Raw genomic sequence first — 10,689 nt, 5'->3', positions numbered from 1 at the left:
GTTTTGATTTTCAAAGAATCAACATTCAGATTCACTAATTCTTGATTTTTAATCTTGATAACACTTAATTCATTATTTTCGCTAATTCTTGATATGGTCGTTTTGTTGCAATGTAAAACATTATTGCAGTTGTAAGAGACTTATTGAATCATGAAATTACGTAATTAATTTGCTTAAATCTGTTTTAATTTCATAATTCGTGATAAAATTATTAAAGTCCATAGATACTGTATCTCTCCGTTACGTTACAACTTTTTAAAATAACTTAATGCGAGATTATTGCGTACAATTTTTGTTAATTACATGTCAAAGAATATTCTGACAGCTGATATCATTCACAAGGCTTTTCAACGAACCAGTTCAGCAATCTTTTTATTGAATATAGAAATCAGTGACGATAATAATTAATAAAATACTACAGAGTATCCCTGGACATTAGAATTAAAAAATGGATATAGGACGGTATTATAAAAAACGTGGCAGTGACGTCATATTCCTTTCTAATTTCGTTGCGTCATAACGAAATGGATTAAACTGTCTTGCGAGCTGAAAGAATTATCGTCCTTGAACCTGCCTGTTGTTCTCCTTGCCGGGTCGCTGAACCCCCCCAAACTAGCGTAGAATTTCAGATACGATTTTGTCACGGTTTAAAGTGCAAAAATTATATCGTGCAATTGAATGAATAAAATTTAATTTCATGTAACTTCGTAATTTCGTGATTTCAAAAGACTATAGTAATGGCCCCAATTTCTGTTCACGTCACAATTTTTGCTCACTGGTTTCTTTTCTATAATTTCATACGTAATCTTATGCCAGTGTGTAGAAATGGTGACGTGAGCAGAAATTAGTACATTTACTACGTATGAAGCAGTATCTTTATAAATAGCAATGGTTGGCTTTGAAACAGTTAGTAGTACTAATTTTGACGAGCACCAGCCAAATTTGTACACGGAAATCAATAAAGTACTCCAAGAGACGTATAAAAATTCGACATTCCGTTAATGCCATCGAAGGTCAGATTACTTTTTCTTAGCCAAGAAACGTTATTATCGATCACGTGTAAAATTATGAAACTGTAACAGTGATAATGCAACGACTATCTTGGAATTGTCAATCCAGACGCTATTTCTGCGAAGAGAAAAAAAATTGATAACGATTATCGATTTTTACGAATACGAAAATGAACTCTGACGATTACACATTATCTACATTTAGCCTGGTGAAATTTTTTTATCTTTTATTAGTAAAACCAGCGAACTCTGTTGTCGGAGCAGCGATCCATGCAAGCGCAGGCAAAAGCGCAGGAATTCCATCGTACGTAGATCCCATCAGCATAGATAAACATTCTCTTTCTTGCCGGGACCTTTAGACTAGTCAAGAAATAAGCGGTTCTCTTTTGTACCTCCCCCTATCTCTTCTACTAGAGATCCACCGTCTTCCTTCCTTCTCGCCGTTCTCTCTTTCACCACCGACGCCACCAGATGGGTATTGTGTCTCTACGTGGGTATATACACACCGAGCGCGTGCAAATCCGCGGGCCTGTACGGGTATAATCGTTTATTTCGCGTCGACCTTTGCGGGGCACTACGTCAAAATGTCAGACGCGACCCCGCCTGAGAGCGCGGGCGCAGCGTAGCGCAGGGAAGATGCACTGGGAACGTTGTAATGGGCTTACAAAGCGTAACAAACTGATGCGAGGTCAAACACACGACGGGCAATAAACACACGGAGAGATAAATGGGCCCTTAAGGTGCGCGCCGCGCCGCGCCAGGGAAAAGTGTTTCGCGTTTCGGGCCCATCGCGGGCCCTTACGTACTACCCTACTCGTTTCCCCGCGATTTTTTCCCGTCCCGAGCCGAGATAATAGCGAGTCGTTAGCGATTATTTACAAGGGGGGCGGATATATATTATCACGCCTATCCGCGCTGCTTTTGATCCTATCGAACGCCTCGATATCACCGATCTCTCTTCAGATGCAGACTCACTTAACGTGTTCACCGGCCAATCGTGTACAATGCTCATTCTTTTTCTTTCGTCGTCTCATAAATTATATAGATCGTTTTAACAAAATGAGAACGAAATATAAAAGCATGTTCAAAAATAGATTCGGATGAATCATCATTCGTATCGAAACGATCATGACGTTAATGTTCGAATTGGACAGTTGACGGAACGATATCGCGACCTCGCACGTTCTTGCCTCGAGTTTAAGAGACAAGCAGGGATGATCGCCGCGAGGTATAAGTGACTTACGAACCGTAACGAACGCGTAGAAAGCTTAAACCACGGGACCACACGATAAACGCGTGAAAAGATAAATCGACCTATCCCAAGGAAAGTGTATCGCTTTAACTAAAAAGTATTTTTATTATTCAATATTATTATAAACTGAGTACATACCAGAGATGTAATATTCCATAACATTTAACATATTCTATGTCAAATATAGGTATGTACACTCATGTCTGTATGTATATTGTATGAAAATTGTTTATTATTAATAGAATGAAAAATGAAGTTGTTCGATTCAATATTAAAAAACTTATTCTACTTTAAAGTATGTTCGAATATTGATGAAAGTCACTGTATAAATATTGCATGAAAATTAAGTACTATTAAGTATTAATTCAAAAAGGAATTTTATATGAGGAATAAATACTACTTGCATTGGTAGGATAAGATATGAAAGCAGTTCAGAGAGTAAAGATATCATTCGTATATCGCCCTTATTATTTACGACATTGTTCTTTGCACTAGTTTATTTTCCATCCCTTCTCACCTAAAGCTTATCTTATGTCAGGTGTATCATAGTCATTGTTAGCATTCTCGAATGAACGTATGGTCTTGAAATAGCATATATGTTCATACATTCATACCCTCCCGCCTCATCAACGAGTATAACGCTGTATTTTCGGTGGCTATCAACTCTGAAAGTTCAAAGCGAACTCTCTAGCACACCATATAGTATAATAATGATGCTACGATATCCCCGCCTGTGATATTTCATGTACTCTTCACTTGAATAGGCTCGGATGAAAATTATACATGTTTACTTCAAAGAAATAAATTTTGTTGAAAATTCTTGTTCACTAATTAGATTCATTTACAATATGAATTCATAAATCGCGTAAATATGTTGCAGATGCCACAGACAGTGCCCACAGCAGCCGGCTACTCGCCGTCGTTCGACTACAGCACGTTCCAGTTCGATCTTTCGCTACTCTCGGACGATTACGCGACGACGACAACGCAAAATACGTTGAAACCAGAACAGATCAAGCAGGAGGCTCAATCGCCGCGTCCCGGGTCGCCGTCGACGTACCCGAGCCCAGCGTACGCTGGTATCGGGGGTGAACTATCGCCTAACTATTCGCAAGAGGGTTCGCCAGGATATCCGACGAGTCCTTGCTACGTGCCTAGAAGCCCGCAGAGCGCGCAATTCTATCCAACCAGTCCAGAACCGTCCGCGAAGCAGCCAGTCAAGAGAGAGAAGAGCTTAGACCTTTTGGCGATCTTACAAGAATCCAGGTAAATTTTGTTCCCATTAAAAATCACTATTTTTATGTTAAACAAAAGACAATAGAGTTACTGAACGAATTATTCGCAGTAAGACAATGTTTCGATGTCTTATGTAAAAATTACTGAAGGAGCTATCGTATTTATGCATGAAAACGCGATATTAAGCTGCCGTGTAACACGTGGCCATTGCGAACCCCGGTTTCAGGCTCTTGGCCGAGAGTCTGGGGTACAGAGAGGACTCGACCGACTGCACGGTCCCGTGCACGCCGCCGAGAACGGAGGAGGACATTTACAACAGCCTTGACGCGGACTTCTTCGCGAAGAAAGAGGATACCGTGGTGCAGGGTCACCCATTGCTGAAGGAGATCCTCTTCAAGGAGGAACCTCGGTCCAGCAGCAATTCGTCGTCCTCCTCCTCCTGCTCTTCCTCCTCCTCCTCCTCCTCTTCTTCTTCTTCTTCCTCGTCGTCGCCGTGTTCGAGCGCTTCTTCTCCGAACCCCGTGGATCTTGAAAACGGATCCCCGTTGAGGAGCTTGCTGTTCAAGGGTGCGAGAACAAATGTTCTGAAACTCGATAGAATACAGGACGAGGTCAGGAATCCTCTGCGGAAGGAGGAGGAACTGTTCAAGGACGGGCAGAAGAGCGATCACCAGTTGCTGAGAGAAGTGCTGAGGGATACCAGCTTCCAAAGGAAGTATAACCTCAGACCCGTGGACCTGGGTAGCGTCGGTACTGGATTCGTCGAAGACATGGAAGCTGGCGAATGCGTCGGCGATCTCACCAGGGAACAGATCGAGCCTGTACTCAGCCTTGCCATTCAACAGCTTCAAAAGGACTTCGATAATACCTGCGTCGCGCTTGGTATCCATCCCGGTGAGCTCTTTATCAATTATTTATTTATTTCGTGGGTTAAAGAACCTATTATGTATAAAAATCTAATAGAACGAGCAGGAGTATTAATTCTATTTCTACCGAAGGTAACAAAAGACACCTTCTGATTTCTGATATTTTCGCTTAAAATTATTATCATTAGCTTAATAATTCCTCAAAGTCCTTCAAAGTCAAAAATTAAAACGAAAAGTAAGAATTTAATTTAAGTGAAAAATAACGTTAAAAGGGGGAGATTGTACAACCCCATTCAAGGCCGAAAGCCAGTACTACTACTACTACTACTATTACTGCTACTATTGGTAGCAAATTATAAAAAAAGTTGTAAGGTGAATTATTTATTATGGATAGACTGCAAATTTTTAGCTATTGCATAGAAATTACTTGTGTCGTTTGTACAATCAATTTTGTATTCTGCATATTTTGTCTGTACATGTTTCCATGAACGCATAAAACCCTCTGCCTCGAACTCTGATCATTTGTTAGTATAATACAATGAATGGTGGAGATAGGAGTTCGATGTTGATCACCAGATAATAAATTCTCATAAAGTTTGCCGTGGACATTTATAATCTAATTGGTACCGTGACGTGCGAGCTGAAGGCTTGTTACAGTTTTACGATAAGGCTATTAGACAGAAGCAAATGGGAAAACGACTTGATAGTTCCACTTCGGAATGCCTTACCTTAGACTGTTTGTCAGACCTTCCCGCTACCTTGCCGCCGGCGAGCTAACGCGATATCTCCGAACGTAGGAGCGACCGGTTCGACTTACTGTTTAGTAGTTGGTAGTCGCATGATGTCATGCCCGGAATAAGTTACGAAGTCGATGTAGATGTCTAGTTTGCGGTGCTTTCACGAAGCGGTTACGAAATTTCGAGGCTTTGCCGCAAGGTCACCTCGCGCGCACTTCCGCCACTTTTCTCACATTTTTTTTCTTTCATAAACGAATGCGTCACCGTATTGGCGTACGTGATTTCCAGGCCGTGCATATACATGCAAATTATGGAGAATCGAAAAAATCAGATCTAGATAAGTACACTATTAAAGAATTTTTAAAACTGTCTTTTTTTATGGCATTTCTCGCTGCATATATGAAATGCATAATGTATGTTAATCGTTGAATAATGAAGAATGAATCGAGTGGACGTTAGGGACCGCGGGTGTAGAAAGTACGATAGTGAAATCGAAAGTAACTGTACCGAACGCGCGTCATCGCGAGACCTCGGTACGTGGCTTCCGATGAAAGGAAATTATGAGAAAAGTAACACTGATTGTAAGGAATTTCTGATGAAATTCCGTATTGCGCAAAATAAGAAATCAGTTTGTCTCATTGAAAATTCACTTTACTTTTACATAAACCTTTACGGAAAGATACTAAATTATATCCTGAATTTTTTCGGGCCAGTTGACACAGACTTTTCATTCTATAAATATCTCAAGTCGTCGAGAGCCCACGCTGCATAAAATGTATGTAAATACATTCCACGCACAAACTGAATGATATCAAGTAGATGATATTACGTGTACTTTAGATAAAACCCAATGATATTTGCTGTGCATCATTTTTAATAAAAGGAATCTGAGAACAATGATGTGCATCTTCAAATACATTAGTCACGTACTCTGTATGCTATTGTGGTATCCAAAGTTCATTAAAATTTACAAATAACTTCTAAAATCCTAAGGCACAGTTACAATTAACAAATTAATATAACAATTTCAATAAAACTGTACGAAGTTAAATATGAGGCAATCATATTTATGAAATAATTGTATTAATTACAGAGCCGCGACGTTGGAGTGCAGCGGACGTGGCAGCTTGGATCCAATGGGCGAAGAAGCAATTGCAATTGCCCTCGGTACCATTGGAGAGTTTCAACGTGGACGGCGCTACGTTGGCTTCCCTCACGGAAGAGGAATTCTGTCAACGGGCCCCTCAAGTGAGTCTCTATTTTCAAATAAATAAATGCAGAATTAACGTAATTAATAAAATTAATTCGTAAAACATTGGAATTTATAATAACAAACTAATTGTTAGTTATAAGAAAAATTGTTTTGTTAATACTAATAATTTATAAAGTATTCGCTCTGTATTCGGTATGTGACTATAAATCAATTTGGTAAAAGGTTTTCATCCAGCTTTGAGTTCACGCTTCATTATCAACTCGTACAGTCTGAGAGATGAAGAAGCTTCGGGTTGAGTCTTGAAATCGGCCAACGCATATAACGGGTATCGTTCACTTTCAACCGGTACCGTTACGCAACGGCTGTAAATACGAGGCGGTGAGGCAGCGACGCGGCGGGCCGATTATTCGCGAACCGTTTTAACGAAGCAATTAGTCCCAGGAATTTCGCGGCATTTTCGATAAATTGATCAGCGCGCAACCGCGGGCGGCTCCTCGATTGAATGACTGGCCGGCGAACGAGAGTCATCCTTCTTTCAGTTGACGAGATGAATGAGAGAATCGCACTGAGTACTGGTTGTTGATCGTTTATAATTGGACTGAGGATTTGCATGCAAATTGATTTTCTTGCGAACGGGCTACAACTCAGTCCGTTTTATTACGGAATTATGAAAATGTGTAGAATAAAAAACGTATCGGCTAATCTTATCTCTCGATCAATGTGCATTTAATTCGACCGCAGACTAATTGATTACTTTACTAACGAGCATCAGCCTTTTAGAATACACGAAGGAAAACAAAAGAAGTGTGACATACTTAAGGGTACTAACAACAAATGATGCAAATATTAACTTACAGAATTGTGAAAATGTGTAGTTTAGAATAAAAAACTAATCGACTAATCTTATCTCTCAATAACTGTGTCTTTAATTTAATCATAAACTAATTGATGAATATTGAGTTTGCTTAAAACGGTTTCTCGATCTCCTTTCACGCAATGAAAATTATGGGTATTATGGATAATTGATAATCAGTCTATTGTTGCTTCATAGATTATTCTGAATTTATTTGAGAATTCTTTCAATCCCATGTAACTGGCCTGATTTCACGAAGAATCTAATGGTGCTAGTCACACAAGAATCAGGCTACTAATTAGCAATTTGTTTTATTTGAAACAAATTTTTAAAATGGTTTTCCGATCTCTTTTCCTGAAGTACAAATTATGGAAACATTTTGATTTTGATAATAATCATTCTATTGTTTTATTGTTGTTTATTGTTGGTGGATAGACTATTATGAATATATTTCAAAATTCCTGGCAATGAGCCTGGTCTGACTCGACAAAGAAACTAATGGCGCTAGTCACTCGAGAAACACTCGCGGACAAGGTCCGGTGAAAGTGAATTTCCTGGAAATCGGTGTGCGTCGTCCACGTTCCTCCTTCGTATTTAATCCACGGGCAGCGAGACGCGGCCGGGAGGAACGAAGGCATAAGTAAGCAATCGGCGTAATAATACAGTTTGCGCCGCTTAACGGAACCAGGATTCCCTCGGTATACTGCCGTACAAAAGTTCCCAGTAATCCAAACGAATCCATTGAATTATACTGAATCCTAGATAATCATATGCAGTGATACTTTTGCTTATATAATAAAGAAGATACTATTTTCTTGTTTATAAGTATATTTTATTATCAAAAGTGAACTTTCTCGCTCTCTTAGTTTTCCTGTAATACCTCACTTTCCCCGAAAATCATGCATTTTTACAAAAACAACGTTTTTTCGGAATCGGTACGTGATAGAGCAATTCTATTTCCAGATTTTTGTTTAGCATGAAAACCTCTATAAGTGTCACGTGATGGATATTGCAAAAATTTTTTTATGTTGGCAGTGAAATCAGAAGCAATATTATAATTATTTTTCAGCAATCTACAAGTCATCGTATGTCTCATACTAATAAATAAAATATCACTGGGATTTTAATTTCTTAGCTGCTTCGTACATCAGTTTTTTGTAAGAATTACGCATTCTTCCAACTGAAGAAGCTACCCATGAATTATTGATGTAGAATCTTTGTTGGACTTTTCTAAAGTCAATAAATATCTCAAAGATAAGTGTGTATTTATGGACGGCAGTGTACATACCGTTTGCACGTCTCTGGAATACGTGTGCTTTTAGCCTCTCGCCGATTTCTGTACCCCAGCCGTTCGATAGACCGTTATTGACCGGGTCTCAAACCCAGTTGATCCCAGAATGCAAACAACTCACAAAGCGTCAAATAAATATTGGATTCTTTGAAAGGTATTTGTGAAAATGTTGCATAGAGCGAGCCTGAAAATTGGGGAAGGTTACCGGTTTGATGCTCCCAATGCATGTGTTAAATTCGTTCGTACACGTAGAACGGGCGACGTAAATTAATGGCGGACGCGAACGGGCACAGGGCAGATTGGATTAGCCAGGGAGAATGTATAGGTAGTCGCGCATAATGGACTCGATTTTACATCTCGTAATTGGATAATTATACTGCGCCGTATCCGCTCGCTCTAACATTGAATCGTGATCGAACTCACGGCCGTGCACTGTCTGCAATTTTCGGAATTTTTCTGCAATCGTTACCCTCCGGCCGAAATCTACATTACCTCCGACTCGTGTTCATTTGATACAATCTCCATTAATCGTATTCTATTTTGCGATAAATGATTAGTATCATTTCTATTTGAAACGTTACACGAATTATTCAATTTATCGTTTAAAATATATATCTTTTAGTATTATGAAATCCAAGTAACGTTTCTTGGAGATACGTGTTCGATACGTGATGCAACACTCTGACTCATGGGATAGCGAAGGGAAAAGGTATAATTGCGTGAAAGCTGGCAACTAATTCGAGGAACACTTCGAAATCTGCGAAACGTATTTCCCCAAGCAATTCATTAGTGACCTGTGACAGGGTCCCATTTAAGACCGAGCTTGATTGATACGTCACAATTATCAACTTCTCAATCTAACAGATTTGTCCCTGATTTTAGAAATGAATTTCTACAAAATGATAACTCGTAATAATTTTAATGCTTGATTGTTCAATTCGATTTGACAAGTACTTTTTATATTTTTGATTAACTATCTGGCTACTTATGGAGGTAGTGTAAGTATGTGCATGGGACGCCGCGGGACGCGCTATTTGCCTCGCAGAAACGATGAAGAAGTAGGTCAACGGCTGGCTGAATACCTACAGCGGCTCACGAAAGTATTCAGACATTCATAGAGACTTTTATATTTCCCAAATAATTTATCCTTACGAGACACCATTTGATTATATTAGATACGTAGACAGATAAGAATCATGATAGGAAAATTATTAAAACAATATGATTGCAGATAAGAAATTGCAAACCTATTCGTGCAATCATTAATTTATATATTATCAAGAACAATATTTCATAAAATTGTGTATAGATAAAAATTGATTGAAAATATGCTTGAATGGATTCCAATCTTTGATCAAGTTAATGGCTCGAATACTTTCGTGAGCCACTGTACCTGGTTCGCTTCGTCTTACGACGAGCAGAGCCGCTTTCTCTTCTCTTCTCTCAACGACACCGTGTCGAAGGAATTCTAACGCTTACGTATCCACCTCCCTCTTACTCCTCTTCTCTTATTTACGGGCTCTTCGTCATTCACAATTAACCAGTGGCATGCACAGCCTGCCCCTTCAAAAACGCGAATATCCAACCTGCGAGGAGACTTCACATCGCATAAATCAGATGATAATGGATGCGTTTAATTAATTTTCTAGACAGATGGAAAAATTATGTTTCCCATCTCAAAAACGCGAATATCCGACGTGCAAGAAAATTCCACATAACACTTTAGGCAAATCATGTAAAAATATAGACAAATGGAAAAATACGATGTGTTCGATTTTTGGTAGAATTATTTAAATGAAATTGAAGATGGAAGTCGTAAAGAGATTACGTTTTCTGTTTCAGTGTGGGAGCATCCTTCACGCGCAGTTGGAAATTTGGAAGGCTGCAGTCGAAGAATCTCCACGCAACACACTGGCAGCTACCTGGGGCCCAATTGTTCAAACATCCAACAATAGTAACAGTACAACTAGTTTAGCCAATGCTACTGCAGTTAACATTAAAGGCTCCACCTGCATGGACTTCTCTGACGGTAAGTTAATTCTCAAATAGCTTTCTGTTTCTCATTATCTCATAACACCGTTCATATTAACTGGAATCTTGTAAACCCACAATTTTTTCTATTTAATCTTGTACTTCTAAAAAATTCTATGCATAATGGTGGGCGAAAAACAAAATATTTGACAACTATCTCATGATTAAATTTCAATATTTATATGCACCCTATATATAAT

The 10,689-nt window shown here is 39.1% G+C and overlaps 1 protein-coding gene across 1 annotated transcript in view; it reads left to right on the top strand.

Moving 5' to 3' along the window:
- The first annotated feature begins 3,117 nt into the window (after nucleotides 1–3,117).
- Nucleotides 3,118–10,689, top strand: part of Ets98B (DNA-binding protein Ets98B) — a 10,406-nt gene continuing 2,834 nt past the window's right edge. The window contains exons 1-4 of the mRNA XM_018037175.2: nucleotides 3,118–3,528; nucleotides 3,725–4,392; nucleotides 6,195–6,349; nucleotides 10,301–10,487. Of these exons, the coding sequence (XP_017892664.2) occupies nucleotides 3,134–3,528; nucleotides 3,725–4,392; nucleotides 6,195–6,349; nucleotides 10,301–10,487 (1,405 nt within the window). The 5' untranslated portion in view covers nucleotides 3,118–3,133. The remainder of the gene's footprint in view (nucleotides 3,529–3,724; nucleotides 4,393–6,194; nucleotides 6,350–10,300; nucleotides 10,488–10,689) is intronic.

This window comes from Ceratina calcarata, unplaced genomic scaffold (genome assembly GCF_001652005.2).
Source record: "Ceratina calcarata isolate Rehan_Ccalc_2016 unplaced genomic scaffold, ASM165200v1 scaffold16.2, whole genome shotgun sequence".
NCBI lineage: Eukaryota > Metazoa > Arthropoda > Insecta > Hymenoptera > Apidae > Ceratina > Ceratina calcarata.
Note: the sequence above shows the minus strand (reverse complement) of the source record. Positions and strands in the feature narration are given on the sequence as shown.